Source organism: Trachurus trachurus (genome assembly GCF_905171665.1).
Source record: "Trachurus trachurus genome assembly, chromosome: 19".
Taxonomy (NCBI): Eukaryota; Metazoa; Chordata; class Actinopteri; order Carangiformes; family Carangidae; genus Trachurus; species Trachurus trachurus.
This window is the reverse complement of record NC_139913.1, coordinates 20,919,753-20,935,416: the sequence shown is the minus strand read 5'-3', so window position 1 is coordinate 20,935,416 and position 15,664 is coordinate 20,919,753. Positions and strand designations below refer to the sequence as shown.

At 42.7% G+C, this 15,664-nt stretch overlaps 2 protein-coding genes across 2 annotated transcripts; both read left to right on the top strand.

The window, feature by feature from the left end:
• The first annotated feature begins 696 nt into the window (after positions 1-696).
• On the top strand, positions 697-12,902 carry top2a (DNA topoisomerase II alpha). The gene is made up of 35 exons (XM_083993722.1): positions 697-829; positions 1,743-1,892; positions 2,152-2,242; positions 2,336-2,399; positions 2,526-2,671; positions 2,853-2,950; positions 3,034-3,246; positions 3,577-3,750; positions 4,118-4,219; positions 4,373-4,510; positions 4,604-4,742; positions 4,833-4,990; positions 5,516-5,641; positions 5,762-5,872; positions 6,121-6,226; positions 6,367-6,476; positions 6,653-6,745; positions 6,832-6,946; positions 7,038-7,159; positions 7,544-7,692; positions 7,821-8,052; positions 8,154-8,288; positions 8,426-8,626; positions 8,997-9,192; positions 9,397-9,488; positions 9,596-9,739; positions 9,832-9,915; positions 10,079-10,273; positions 10,417-10,537; positions 10,898-11,071; positions 11,437-11,617; positions 11,716-11,771; positions 11,877-11,996; positions 12,118-12,347; positions 12,479-12,902. The coding sequence occupies exons 1-35, from the start codon at positions 812-814 to the stop codon at positions 12,635-12,637; spliced, it is 4,743 nt and encodes a 1,580-aa protein (XP_083849848.1). The 5' UTR covers positions 697-811; the 3' UTR covers positions 12,638-12,902.
• Positions 12,903-14,245: 1,343 nt separating this feature from the next.
• On the top strand, positions 14,246-15,106 carry LOC311002516 (gap junction delta-3 protein-like; the record flags this gene model as incomplete). Its single annotated transcript, XM_083993907.1, has 1 exon — positions 14,246-15,106. One exon carries the CDS (start codon positions 14,246-14,248, stop codon positions 15,104-15,106), a length of 861 nt encoding a protein of 286 aa, XP_083850033.1.
• Between the last annotated feature and the right edge of the window lie 558 nt (positions 15,107-15,664).

The following is a 15,664-nucleotide window of genomic DNA, read 5'->3' as shown; positions in this document are numbered from 1 at the left end:
TGAAGCTTTTTAATGAACAAATGTGTTTAATAATGCTCAACATCTGAAAGATTAAAAAGATGTTTTGTCACTGAATTCACTTAGCTATGTGGCTTCACAGTGCAGCAACTTGAACAGTGCCCATAAGGACATAGTGCAGACTCTCAGGATCAAATCAAAAACCACTGGTTGGAAATTACACAATTTTTAGATATGAATACATGGTTATCTTTGTTATTGTAGACTTGTTGATTAACAATATGGCTTCAGCTCACTTTTATCAGTGTTGTATTTATTGTTGGTCGATCACGAACACCTTTGGAATATCACTAGTCCAACTAATAACCAGTCACACAATCAAAGCTTTATCAAATGGCATGTTTATTTCGTTTCGGGCAAATTATTATCAAAAGAGAACTGAATTCACAGTTTTCATGAAAAATAACAACAAAATACAAATATTTCGCTCCACTATTCATCATTTATGCTATAAATAGGCTTCCTCTTGCAAAAAAAAATTCTTGGGGAAACTGATTGGTTGCAAGAATCTCATGGGCGGGCTCATGCCTTTTTTGCGGCCGTTGATTGGTTGTTCGTTTGTACGCTCCCCATTGGAGGATATCACCAGGAAGTCTTTCGTTGATTGGTGCAAACAGGTTGGCGGGAGATGTATCCGTAAAGTTTTGAATTTTCAAAGCGGGCCCTCGACTCACTGGGTTTCAGCGCAGCCAGGCAGCGGTTGTTGTTTTACGGGTTAGCCAGGTATTAAACGTAGTGGTTCAGTCGTTAGTTTTTAAGTTAGGGTTTGGTGGTAATTAATCTTACAAGAAGAATGGCAGACCCTCTGAAGGTAACTTTGCGTTCGTTTTTTCATGTTTATTGGCTGCTAACTTACCGACGAACAAGCTAACTGATTTCTAGAGATGGAAACCGAGGCAACGGTTGGAGTTGGCTACCTAGCTAACAGTTGTTGTCGTGTAGCACAACATTGACGTAATATTTTGAACGCTATTTAAAACAAATTAATGCAACGTACTAAAGGCGCACGTCGAGAAGACATGCATGTATTAGTAACCATGTAACTTATTGATGATAAGTCCCCCACCCCCCACATGGCATAAAATGTGATGTAACGTAAGTTAGGCCACAATGTTACAATCTGTGACAACGCCACAGTTATAATTATTGAGTATTGTTGAACTGTATTTAAAATTATGTGTGAACCATGGATGTATTATATTTGTGTGAACCTGTTGTCAGCAGTGTTAAAACTTTCAAACTAGTTGAAATGTAACCTAACAATGAGCCGAGGCAGCGGTAACGTTAGACTGTAGGACGCAGTAAGTAGCGTCGCCATGGGACCTCAACTCTGAAAAACTATCCATGCAAGTGAACAGGACTGAAAATTTTATTTCGTGATCCGATTGAATTGTGCCATGAAAAAAAAATATGACCTCTACCTGTTTAAAACATCACGTTTCATCCGGAAAAAAAGCAGTTTATCGTAAACGGCAACGGAAGAATGTATTTTGTGTGAAGACTGCTCTACTGTCCTTGAGCGACATATTGAATTTTTTTTCAGTATTATTGTGTTCACTAAACAATTGTTTAGAGTTGGTACAAACAATGTCAGCCTATTTGTGCAGGTGAGATGTTGCGCATCTATTGCATGAAGGTCACCTGTAAGTACAAATGGATGCCCTGCTACTGTTTTGTTTACAATGTAAAAAAAAATTCACTTGATATTTCTGTGTCATTTGCAGCAAACCTTCTTTGAAAACAAGCCGGTGCAAAAGACAAAGAAAGATCCAAAGCGGCTGTCTGTGGAGAGGATCTATCAAAAGAAAACACAGTTGGAGCACATTTTGCTTCGACCAGACTCCTACATAGGCTCTGTGGAGCCCGTCACCCAAGTAAGAAGTCACACAGTTATGCCAGTGTCTTTTTAAATTGATGGCTGCTCTAAGTAACCTGTATTGATCTCGAGTCCTCCAGTAAATCTCATGGGGGCTGATGTGAGGGTGGACTATTTTAGATATTATCTGTAGAATTTCACTCTCCCTGCAAAGTTGCAGGATGTCAGCCTGCAGGAGAATAAAGCACGGTTCATGTTATATAAATGTATATGTTATCTGTGTTGTCGATGGTTGATTTTTTTTTGTTTTTCCTTAGCAAATGTGGGTGTATGACGAAGATGTTGGACTGAACAACCGTGATGTGACGTTTGTGCCAGGGCTTTACAAGATTTTCGATGAGATCCTTGGTGAGTAAAGAGCTCATGAGAGATGGTGTATATGATCTTAAAGACACAGCATCTCATCTCATGCATCAATTTGTTTTTTTCTCCTCTCTACAGTAAATGCAGCTGACAATAAGCAAAGGGACAAGACCATGTCCTGCATCAAAGTCAACATTGATGTGTGAGTAATAAACATTCATGTGCAACCAGTTTAGATCTCAACATATTCTATAATCCCATCACAATGTGCCCTGGTTTGTAGTTTGTCAAATAACAGGGGTGATACATTATGAACCTTTTTTTATAGTGAAAACAACACCATCAGTGTGTGGAACAATGGGAAGGGTATTCCTGTTGTGGAGCACAAGGTGGAGAAGGTCTATGTGCCTGCTCTCATCTTTGGACAGCTCCTCACCTCCAGTAACTATGACGATGATGAGAAGAAAGTCACCGGTGAGAACTGTTGAATTGGGCTATTGATTGTAACATTTTGTAAGCAACGTGTGTCGTGTGCAGTTTTTTGATCAGGCATGTTTTAAACGCATCATATCTGGAATATATTTTTGTAAATCATAATACTGGAGAGGTTGAAAAATTCTGAGCAGTAATCCTCACACTAATACCGGTTCTATAGGTGGGCGTAATGGATATGGTGCTAAGCTTTGCAATATCTTCAGCACTAAGTTCACTGTGGAGACTGCCTGTAAAGAGTCGAAGAAGACCTTCAAGCAGGTGAGGGGAAACAGCCTAGATCTGCTTTTTTATAACCTGTAATGGAAAAATGTGATTTTACAATGTGTCTATGTTTTCCACAGACTTGGTTTGACAACATGGGCAGGGCAGGGGATTATTCCATCAAATCGTTTGATGGAGAGGAATACACTTGCATCACCTTCAGGCCAGATCTGTCCAAGTTTAAGATGAGCATTTTGGACAAGGACACAGTGGCTCTGATGACTCGGAGGGCCTACGACATTGCTGGAGCCACCAAAGGTGTCCGTGTGTTCTTCAATGGCAAGAGGCTGCCAGTAAGTTACCACACTATTTCACTTTACTGTCTTACTCTCTGTTTCCTGCTTTCTTCCCATCACTAATCATTTTCCCTTACTAAACTTGAAATGGCTTTATTTATCCTTTCAAATGCCAGTAATTGAATAAAAATTGATTCAACAAATGTTAAGACCACAAATGCAATTTCAAAATTTCATGCAAACTGATTTCTTAAAAATTTAACTTCACACTCTAATGTTACTGCATACCAAATGTTTCTAACATCATATGAGTTTACTGATGATTGCATCAGCCTGTATGGCTTCAGTCGTGTGACATAGACTAAGATGCCCGCTCTTGTCCTCCAGGTTACAGGTTTCCGTAGCTATGTGGACATGTACCTGAAGGACAAGGTTGATGAGACTGGTAACGAGCTCGTCGTGATCCATGAGGCTGTCAGTGAGCGCTGGGAGGTCTGCCTTACCATGAGTGAGAAAGGCTTCCAGCAAGTCAGCTTTGTCAACAGTATCGCTACCACCAAGGTAATGTCTTATTGTATTAGGTATTGTGTAGTGTATTTATTATTTTAGTTTATCTTATAAATGTGTCCGTGACTAAGGAATGAGTGTGGGTTGTGACCTACATGCCAAACCCATAATTTCATTTTTTGATTATTCATATGGAAAACTGACCGTCAATTTTGATTTTTATCTTATTTTGTCAGCCTTGCTTAAATTAACATCTTTGAGCAGCTATGAATCATTTTAAGACCGACTGAGCTAGTGGACCAGGTTCCTTTGGCAGCTAAGTACAAGTTTGGCTACTCTCCCAGCCACTTTGTGTCACTGTGATTAAGAATTATGACATTTATTCTCTAAATGGGATCTTATTTTTGTCCTCTGCACCCAGGGAGGGAGACACGTTGACTATGTTGCTGACCAGGTGGTTAGTAAGCTTATTGATGTGGTGAAGAAGAGGAACAAAGCTGGCGTGGTGGTCAAGCCTTTCCAGGTAGGAGTTGTATTGTAAACACTTGCACCATTTTCTAAAGAAAATGTCATCATCACATTGTTGTCATAGCTGGAGCAATATTGAATGGCTAAACTGCTTTTGAATATACTGTTATGAAAACCTAAGTGAGTATGCTTCACTGTCTCCCTCCAGGTGAAGAACCACATGTGGCTGTTTGTCAATTGCCTGATTGAGAATCCCACCTTTGACTCTCAGACTAAAGAGAACATGACTCTGCAGCACAAGAGCTTTGGCTCCACCTGTAAGCTCAATGACAAGTTCATCAAACAGGTGCTAATAACACAAACACCAGTTTTTTTTCCATTCTTTGCCCCAGATGTGTCATTACTCATTTTCACTAATTGCCCTTCATTGTCTCCATAGGCCCAAACCTGTGGGATTGTGGAAAGTATCATGAACTGGGTGAAGTTCAAGGCTCAAACCCAGCTGAACAAGAAATGCTCAGCTGTCAAGCACACAAAAATCAAGGGGGTGCCTAAACTGGATGATGCCAATGATGCAGGTACTGTATACCACTATACCAGGCCCCTGTCTGTCCATATCAGTCTAACACAAATGGCTCACGTCCTGTTATAACAATGTTCTGTGGCAGGTGGGAGGAACTCCATCAGCTGCACGCTCATCCTCACTGAGGGAGACTCAGCCAAGACACTGGCTGTGTCTGGGCTGGGAGTCATCGGTAGGGATCGCTATGGCGTCTTCCCTCTCAGAGGAAAAATGCTCAACGTCCGTGAGGCTTCACACAAGCAGGTCAGGCCCAAAAGAACTTGCCTCATGGTTATTAGATCACAGCTTCCTGTCTTTGTAGACAGGTAAAAAGTGTCCTGAAAAAATCTACTCAGTGTTTCCCATTAATTAACGAGGCTGTGCACACGAGAGAGGCGGCAGTTTGAGAGGCTGACTGGCAGAGATGAGAGCTGGTGAAACGCTAGCATGGTTATTTAAAACACCATCTCTGATCTCTGCCCGCACATAGACACACATACACGGGCACACGCTAAATGCGCTATAGCACGCCAATTGCTCAGCTGTAGCACTATATCGCTCGCCTCGCCCCCCACCCCCCCCACCCCTCGGTCGCGCCATGATCTCCTGAAATCCTGTGGGAAACACTGTCTACTCAAGTTAAATGTAACAAAATCATACTTGCATGATGATTCAACTGAAGCACAAATATGTTTTTATGTCTCTTGTTGCTGTTCAGTAATGTGTTTCTGTAAGTATAGCAAACAGCCGAAGGTGTAAATTGCATTTTGTATTGGTCTTCCCTGTCAGATTATGGAGAATGCTGAAATAAACAACGTCATTAAGATCCTCGGTCTTCAGTACAAGAAGAACTACAGTGACCCAGAATCCCTCAAGACTCTGCGTTATGGCAAGCTCATGATCATGACAGATCAGGTGTGATTTCACTATCAAGTGATACGTGACATGTTTTACTGTGCTGACTGTTCTTAAGCTTTATTTGTTACTTAAATATCAAGATGACTGGACTCTGCTGCATTGTTATGATTGTGGCAGGATCAAGATGGCTCCCACATTAAGGGATTGTTGATCAACTTCATCCACCATAACTGGCCGTCCTTGCTGCGCCACAACTTCCTGGAGGAGTTCATCACCCCCATCATCAAGGTAGCTGCCCTTCAAGATGTGGTGCTTTTTGTTTGTAGTTGCCACTCACAGATACACATTGAATGGATGGAAACTGATTTCCAGCCCTGATGGCAATCCAAAATGTAGTCTGCTTGAATTTGTAACAAGACTGCCATCTGGTGACAGAACCCTGCAGCCCTCTGAACTGAATTAATATTTGGTCTGTGCTTTTATTGTGAACATTTGTATGATGAGGTGTCAAGACATTTTATTTTCTCTCTCTTTAGGCCACTCACAAGAAATCGCAGGTGTCTTTCTACAGTATCCCTGAATTCAATGAATGGAAGGCAAACCAGCCCAACGCCAAATCTTGGAAAATCAAATACTACAAAGGTTTGTTACAAACCCCTGTGTGGTAGTAAAAAGGCCAAGTAAGCGAACCTTCATACCTGAGAAATGTCCCGGTTGGAGTTGTGTACATTGTAATGCTTTATCTAATAGGCTGTCTTTCTTTCTGGACTTCACGGATACAGGTTTGGGAACCAGCACATCGCAGGAAGCCAAGGAATACTTCTCTGATATGCAGAGACATCGAATTCCATTCAAGTATAGTGGACCTCAAGACGATGAAGCTATTAGCCTTGTAAGATGTTATACAAATGTTTGGCTCATCTTTTGGAGAATCAAATCAAGCTTGATTTAACTTATTTTTGACTCGAGGACCTCATTTTGTACATTTTACCCACTGCAGGATACGCTTTTAGTTATCCCAAATGTATTTATTTATTATTTTATTCTTGCGTCTTTTTTTTTTGCCAGGCCTTTAGCAAGAAGAAGGTGGATGAACGCAAAGAGTGGCTGACCAATTTCATGACCAACAGACGCCAGCGGAGGGAGCACAACCTGCCTGAGGTAACATCCCAACCACCTGTAGCCTGTATCTGATTTCTCTCTGTGTTCAGTTGAGTCTCACTGTATCTTTTGCCGTCTCTTCAAAGGACTACCTGTACGGCCAGGCCACCAAGTCTCTCTCCTACAACGACTTCATCAACAAGGAGCTGGTACTTTTCTCCAACTCTGACAACGAGAGGTCGATTCCCTGCCTGGTGGATGGTGCGTGAAATGATTATGATCACCACGAACAAAACGCTTTACACTGAGCGGGTGGTCTAATGTGTGTCTTCTGTGTGTGTGTGTATGCCAGGTCTTAAACCAGGCCAGAGGAAGGTGCTGTTCTGCTGCATGAAGAGAAATGACAAGAGGGAAGTGAAGGTGGCCCAGTTGGCTGGCTCCGTGGCTGAGATGTCAGCCTACCACCATGGAGAGGTGACATGACTTTACACTCTACAGCTACAGTAGTCTTAATTAGTTTCACGATTAATTATTTTTGTAAACTTGCCAAGAAGCTTTCTTTAATCTATTCAGCATTAATGTAGCCTGTTTGTTACAAAATTATTATTAATATAGCAATTACATAGTATGTGTTTTCCTTTATAGATACCACAACTGTTTTGCTATTGCACATTTTCTTTCAGTCTTTTGGGGAGGAATACTTTCAAAACAGCCTTTCATAATTTGTGCTTTATTTAAATTGTACTTTATAAATAAAATGGATTGGATTGGATATACTGACTGGTCAAAATTCTAGCTGTCTTAAACAGTTTTGATAACACTGATGGTCTAATCTTCTTTAATGCTTCTCATTTTCAGGCTTCTCTCATGATGACCATTGTCAATTTGGCCCAGAACTTTGTGGGAAGCAACAACTTGAACCTCCTGCAGCCTATGGGCCAGTTTGGAACCAGGCTGCATGGCGGCAAAGACTCTGCCAGCCCTCGATACATCTTCACCATGCTAAGGTCCGCAGCTTTCTTGTATCCTACAAAATGATCTGGAGCTCCAGGCCTCATCGCTTAGGAATGTGAAGCTTAATTTTATTTTATGTAGTTGGTGATTAACTAAATCTCCCTCCTCTCTGTCCTTCCAGCCCTCTGGCCCGCCTTCTTTTCCCCCAGGTGGATGACAATCTGCTCAAGTACAATTTTGATGACAACCAGCGTGTAGAGCCCGAGTGGTACATTCCCATCATCCCCACTGTGCTGGTGAACGGTGCGGAAGGTATCGGCACAGGCTGGGCCAGCAAGATCCCAAATTATGACGTCCGAGAGATCATCGCCAACATCCACCGCATGCTCAGCGGTGATGAGCCGCTGCCCATGGTGAGGACAGGGAGTAACTTGTGCTTGCTGACATTGTTATCTTTTGTTCTGTGTTGTACAAAACAGATGATGAGGTTGAATTTTCATTTCTTCACTCATAGCTTCCAAACTACAAAGGCTTCAAAGGCACAATTGATAAAGTGGTGGAGAACCATTTCATTAACAATGGAGAGGTTGCCATCATTGATTCCACCACCATTGAGATCTCTGAATTGCCTGTCAAAACCTGGACACAGGTGAGTCCCTACAACTTTAGCCTTATGAGGGATGTATTCTGGATGTATCATCACTCGTGTCATGAATTCTTCTTAATTTGGAGTCCCTTTGAGACCATGCTATTCACCTGTGTATGTTATTTCACATTACTTTGTAGACCTACAAGGAGAACGTGCTGGAGCCTATGTTGAACGGCACAGAGAAGGTTCCTGCTCTGATCACGGACTACAAGGAGTACCACACCGACACCACCGTGCGCTTTGTGGTCAAGATGACAGAGGAGAAGCTGAGGGAGGTAGAAGCTGCTGGCCTCCATAAAGTCTTCAAGCTCCAGAATCCACTCACCTGCAACTCTATGGTAATGACTCAGGAGGTAGAGCGGGTCGTTCTCTAACCGGAAGGTCGGAGGTTCGGCTCCAGGCTCCTCCAGTCAACATGTCGAAGTGTCCTTGGGCAAGACAGCATTGAGTGTATGAATGGAACCCACACTTGCCCCCCCGACGTGTGCATTGGGTGTATGAATGTGTGTGAATGGTTAGTTTCCTGTGCTGTGCCTAGCACTGTATGAATGTGTGTGAAAGGGTGAATACGCTTTGAGGGGTCCGAGAGATTAGAAAAGTGCTAATATAAGTGCAAGTCCATTTACCACATATAGCCATCCATCCATTATTTTCAATAGAGCGGCCAGATGTCAGAATCTTACTGTTGTTTTTTTTCCTTTTTCTTAGGTTCTGTTTGACCACGTGGGCAGCCTGAAGAAGTACGATTCTGTGCAGGAGATGCTCAGGGACTTCTTTGAGTTGAGGATGAAGTACTATGGGCTGAGAAAGGAATGGTTGGCTGGCATGCTGGGAGCAGAGAGCGCTAAGCTCACCAACCAGGCTCGCTTTATCCTGGAGAAAATCGAGGGCACTTTGGTCATTGGTTAGTAGCTTGATATAACTTTTGTTGCACTTATAAATTAATTAAAAAAACAAACAAGAAAGTGAAGGTGTTTATATTTTATTAAGAATAAGTTATAGTGTTTTGTGCCAAGTTAAATATAAATTTGAAACGTCTTGATTATTGTACATAGTGTATGTGTGTGTTTTAATGATCAAAAATAATAATACTGTTATCTACTTACAGAGAACAAGCCAAAGAAGGAGCTGATCCGCATGCTGGAGGAGATGGGCTATGACTCTGATCCAGTCAAGGCTTGGAAACAGAATCAAGAGAAGGTTGGATACTTTGATTTAAATGGCTTTCACCTAAATCAGTGAGGAATACTAACCAATCATCCTCCACCTGAACAAATAATAATCTGTGTTTTGGTTAATGCTTTTAGAATGAGGAGGAGATGCAGGAGGAGGAAGAGGAAGCAGCAGAGAAGGACGAAAGTGGGCCGGACTACAACTACCTGCTGAGCATGCCCATGTGGTTCCTGACTAAGGAGAAGAAAGAGGAGCTGTGCAAACAGAGGGATGCTAAGGTGTGGTGTCCAGCTGTGCTGCAACATGACGGTTGCAAAGTGAAATTCAAAGTTGGTTTCACCCATCTAAACTAAATTGTCAACTTCTGTAGATGACGGAGCTGAACACTCTGAAGAAGAAAAGTCCAGAGGACCTGTGGAAGGAAGACCTCGTTGCTTTCTCTGAGGAGCTGGAGGTACTGACTGTTCATCGCTCAATACAATTTTTTCTTCATTTCTATTGTGTCCACCATGGTTTTAGTTCTACATACTAGAAACCATGGTTTCATTCAGTCATGTCACTGTTGAACATTTTGCTCATCAGCCAGCCTCTGATTCACCCTCCTGTCTTGTGTTCAGCGTGTTGAGGCCAAAGAAAAGGAGGATGCCAAGGCGACTGTTGTAAAAGGGGCCGGTAGAGCCAAAGCAGTGAAAGTGAAGCAGGAGACTCTGCCCACGCCCCAGGGTCGCCGCGTCATCCCACGCATTACCAGCAACATGAAAGCCGAAGCTAACAAGAAGGCTGGAGATGCAAAGAGGGGCAAGAAAATCAAGGTATATCTCTGACTTGATTTTTGACAAGAATCAACAAACCTATTCCAACTGTCAACACAAAACACTTCTCGGTGTTGCAATTTATGTGTATGTCACAACACTTCTCCAAATAATTTCACATTTTTCTATTTCTCTAATTGCAGAGTGAAAACATAGTGGTTAAGATGGAGTTTGGAGAAGATGAAGAGGATGCAGTTCCAAGTGAGGAGCTCGGATTGGCTGCACGACTCGGCAAAAAAACCAAAACCCAGCCTAAGGAAAAGGGTGAGGAGGAGCAGATGAGACACACATGTGCCATTTTTAAATTTTTTTAGCAACAATTACTCCACGCCTTTGACATGACAACAAACTCACTCAGGTGATGTGTTGCCATTGACTTTGAGGTGTCAAAAGAATAGAGTGAGATGGACAGAAGTCTTCTATTTGTATTGCAACACTGTACAAGATTATGTGGATACTGCTGGTTATATTACAGTTTGCTAATTACATTACTATTGGTATTGATGTTGTTCAGGAAGACTATAAAGTACTACACACTGCAACACTAGGAAGAACTTTATCTAAGCCTGCCTCATTCCGTTTTTAAACACATCAACTAAAAATCATACTTTTCAGCAGCAGCAGCCTCAAAGACGGGCACACAGACCACTCTTCAGTTCAAGCCTGTTACCAAGAAGCCCAAGAAGAGCACGTTGTCCAGCCACGGGTCTGACGATCTGTCCGACGATCAGTCTGACAATGAAGTGGAGGTAGATGAAGTGGTCGCCCCTAGGGAGCGGGTGGAACGTAAATCTAAAGGTGAATCTACTAGAAGTCCCCGACCACCACCACCACCACCATCATCACTGATACTTAGAATTGGCGTATCCTCTCAATTGAAAAGACTCTACACACTGAATAACCGAGTATTTCCCATAACCAGACCAAGAGGCAAGATTTAATCACGCCAGTGTGTTTGGGGGTTTTGAATTAAAACACTGATAGAAGTCATTTCCTAAAGCTATTTAGCTTTATCTCTGTTTACTGATCTTTGCAACAGCTGTTTGGTGACTCATCTGTTAGTAAAACATACTTCTTGTTCTCATTTTTGTTTTTGGAAGAAAAAAAAATCAGCAGTACATGGCAGAGTTGCTAAATAAACCTGTTCTCTCTCTTCTCTTTAGCTGCAGTCAAGTACAGTCAGACAGACAGTGAAGATGAATTTGATGACTGGAGTAAGAAGGCTGCTCCAAAACGGAAAGCTGTCATCAGCGACGATGAAACCAGCTTCCCCCCGGATCCCAGCGCCACCGCCATCAGCGACGTGGACTCTCCAGCTCCGCCTCCCAAAGCCCCAGCTCCTGCGTGAGTGTGACACTAAAGACTTAATGTGTAAAGCTTCTTTCACATCAAGGCTCCACCAGTCAGTTTATTTTCCCTCCATTTTCTTCATTTCCATGCAGGAAAAAGGCAGCAAAGAGCAAATCAACAGTAAAACGTGCAGACACCAAGTCAAGCTGTAAGTGTTTACACAGGAGACTAATGTGATAAAGTTGAAAAATGAGTCTGAGGTTTAATTGTTTTTTTTTTGGTTGTTTGTTTTTCTCTCTGTGGAACTTGGCAGCTCAGTCAGATGATCAGGCGCCTGCAGCCAAGGCCCCAGTTCAACGTAAAACCAAAGAGGCTGCCCCCAAGAAAGCAGCAGCTGCCAAGAAACCACCTGCACCCAAGAAGAAGGCTGCAGGTATTTAGACGAGATGTGTTCAATCTAGTTACAAACAGCTCAGAATAATGAGTCTTAAATGAATATGATGAATAGGAGCCCGTTTTCAGCACGGCTTGTTTTCCCTGCTCATTTCTCTCAGATGTGAAGCAGCCGTCTATCTTGGACGCTCTGTCAAAGACCAAACCTTCGCCCAGCGCGGCTTCCAAGAAGGTTCCTTCATTTGACTCCAGTGACTCGGAAGCTGAAGTTAAACCTGCGGCTGCAAAGGGAAAGGCTGTTAAACGGAAACAGGCCAACAGTGACGACTCCGACAGCAGCTCAGGCGACCTCATGTCCCGCCTGAAGGGCAAAACAACTGCCGGCGTCAAGGTCAGTTTTCACGCTGACTCCAGATTTATATAGTATAGTTATCATGAACCATAAGTCCTACTTTTTTACTTTTTTATTTTATTTTGATATTTATTTGTATTAATACTTTGCTATTTACATTTTCTCTGTAGAAAACAAAGAAATGGCTTGACGATGACGACGACGACAGCTTCCATATTTCTAACACGGAAGAAGCCGCTCCCGTTGCCCTGGCACAGCAGAACAAGCCGTCACGTGCCCGGAAACCTGTAACTTACAACCTCGACTCTGACTCAGATGAAGACTTTTAAATTTTAGCCTCTCTGTCTGTGTGGTCACTTTAGATTGTATATTATAGATCACTTATTTAGCAAGTTATACATACATACGTCATACAGCTTGTGCCATGTGATTAATATTGCTTTACTTGAAGCATGTTTGCATTTACTCTCATGGCTTAAATGGACTTTAGATCTGCAGTCTGTATTTACTAACGATTAAATAGTTGAAAAAAAAATGCACTCGTGGCCCAGTTATATCTGTGTTTAACCAAGGTCCAGAGTTTAAGTTTTAAAATTATTAGGATCTTATTGTTTTCAATATTTCTGCTTTTGTAATCCACATGTATTGTCTTGTCCTGTAAATATTTCAATGGCTGTTCTTTTTATATGTTGAAAAATAAAGCTAATATGTTTGTTTTGTACTGGTTGTGCAGTGTGGTTGGAAACCTTGCTTGAAGGCTGACCTCTTGTTTAATGTCACTGATTTTGTCTGTGTACAAGCCAGGCTGTCAGTAATCCAACTGGCATGAGCTGCACATCTGGCAGGTACACCAGCAAATTCATTGGAAAAGCTGAAATCATAACAATTGTTATACTTTAAAAAGAACGGGGCCTGAACTTGTTGCACTGTTATTTTGACTGGCACATGCTTACTGAATGAAACACACATTACACACAGTGAGTGAGTGTTTTAGTCATGTTCTCATGTTGTCCCCTGTGACCAGGAAAATTGGTGGTACAGCTTGGGAGCAGATCCTTCCTGCCATTTAGGAAGCTCTTTGAAATGCTCATCAAGAGTTTGCCATTCTTGGGTAAACATCACTTCTGTCTGGAGCTGTAGATGGTCACAGATTAGGACGTAACAGGAATTTCCTTAACTGTTGCCGCCCTCTCAATTAGAGAAGCGCTGCAAACCTCATCACATGCCCTTTGCAGAGCAAGTGCGAGGAATACAAAATGGTATGGGCATGAGCTTTACGATGTAACTGGACGCTATTTTAAATTTAGGCTTACAACTGCTTTACCTGAGGACCCACCTGATTGAAGACAAACGGGAGGAGCCCGAAATAGGATTTTTAAGGCTGTTATGTCACATACCTCTACGTAAGGTAAATAAAACGACCAAAGCTACCATTGGATTGCATGATAATTCCACATGTGTTACAACAGTATTTATAAAATTTGTTAAGATTTTTGGAAAATAACCAGCACAAAGTATATTTACTTTTGGTACAAACATAACGTTTTGCTACAAAATATACTGGTCAGTATTTGGACATTTTGGCAGCTCTGTTTCTGAGCCACTCCAATGCACAAACTGAAAAAATACATAAAAGGCCAGTGCACCTGTTTTTCTTCCCTTGACCAAAGTACCTGAATTGCTGCAATTACAGGTGATACAGTGCAGTTTCATTTTTAGTTCTAAGCCTTTGAAGTGTGAACAATATCAGTCAGATACCTAAACCTTGGACCATAATAACCCTAACTCACTGAACTGCAAGTTAATCATATTATGGCTATTATAAAATAAAGTCTTGGTTTCTGTTTTAATCCAGATACTGCATTTGCTCTGAGGAGGACAGGTGGATAACTCTTCAATCTTCCAAGAATCCTGATACCTGACACAGCGCCACGATCATGGGTGAGTGGGGCTTCCTCGGCGACCTCTTCGGTAACCTCCAGGCGCACTCGCCGATGCTCGGCCGTTTCTGGCTCTTGCTGATGCTTGTGTTCAGGATACTGATCCTGGGAACCGTTGCCAGTGACATGTTTGAAGACGAGCAAGAGGAGTTTGCCTGCAACACCCTCCAGCCAGGCTGCAAACAGGTGTGCTATGACATGGCCTTCCCGATCTCTCAGTACAGGTTCTGGGTGTTTCACATCGTCCTCATCGCCACACCTTCCCTGCTTTTCCTCATGTATGCCATGCATCACCACAACAAGAGGACCAACCGCCCTAAATACAGCCAAATTAGCTGCCAGGAGTACAGAGAGGAACGCCATTTGAAGATGCTCTACATCGTCAATGTGGCCTTCAGGATATTGGCAGAAGTTGGCTTTCTAGTAGGACAGTGGTGGCTGTATGGCTTCAAGGTGGAGGCCCAGTTCCCCTGTAGCCGCTTTCCCTGCCCCTACACAGTGGACTGCTTCACCTCCCGCCCCGCAGAGAAAACCATCTTCCTCTGCTTCTACTTCGGAGTAGGGGTCATTGCAGCCGTCTCCAGCTGCGCAGAGCTTTTCTACAGCTCCACAAAGTTGTTTTGCTCCAACCAGAGGCACTTGTCCCCAGAGCCCCCCTGCGAGTGCCAGAACCTCCGCAACCTCAAGCATGAGGGAGCGAAGGCGGAGGGGAAAGCACACGGAAGGACGCCCACGGAGAGCGAGTCCAGCAGGGAAGGGCTGAAGAAAGGATCGGTGAGGAGCAGCAGGAAGAGCTCCAGCATCGGCTCCAAGCTTCGGGGTGGCAAATATGTGAGCAGCAGGACACTGACGGTGTGAAAAAGCCTGGATTCAATCAATCAATATGAAATCAGTGTAGCCTTTTTTTTTTCTTTTTGAATGTTAAATATACCACATTTCTAATTCCTGTATGTTCAGTTGTTTCATTTCATGACTGTTGTTTATGATTCAAAGTTATTTATGGTGGGAGACATAAGGAAACGCTTGGGAGACAGTCATAAGATAAGAAAGGAAGGCGAAGACAAGACTGATCACAAGACGGATGCATGCAAGACATTGTTTGGTCGGTTACTCATTACAGACTGTAAACAGATGAGGAGGGGAAAGCCTGTGCATTACACTTGGTACACTGTCTGACAGTGATTGAAGCTTTGTTTCAGAGAGAGCTGATTGTACATCCCTGCACCACACCCCGTCTGTACGCTCAGTACCAGGCTGCAGCAGTCGCTTCACTTAACTTTGCACAAAAAGTGGAAATGGGAAACTAAATGAAAATGTTGAATTATTTCTCTTAATGGCTTGAGCCGGTGTGACGGGGATATAAGTCATCTCTGTATTAAACATTTGCACAGTGAGCCACCAAGGTCTTTAGTTTAT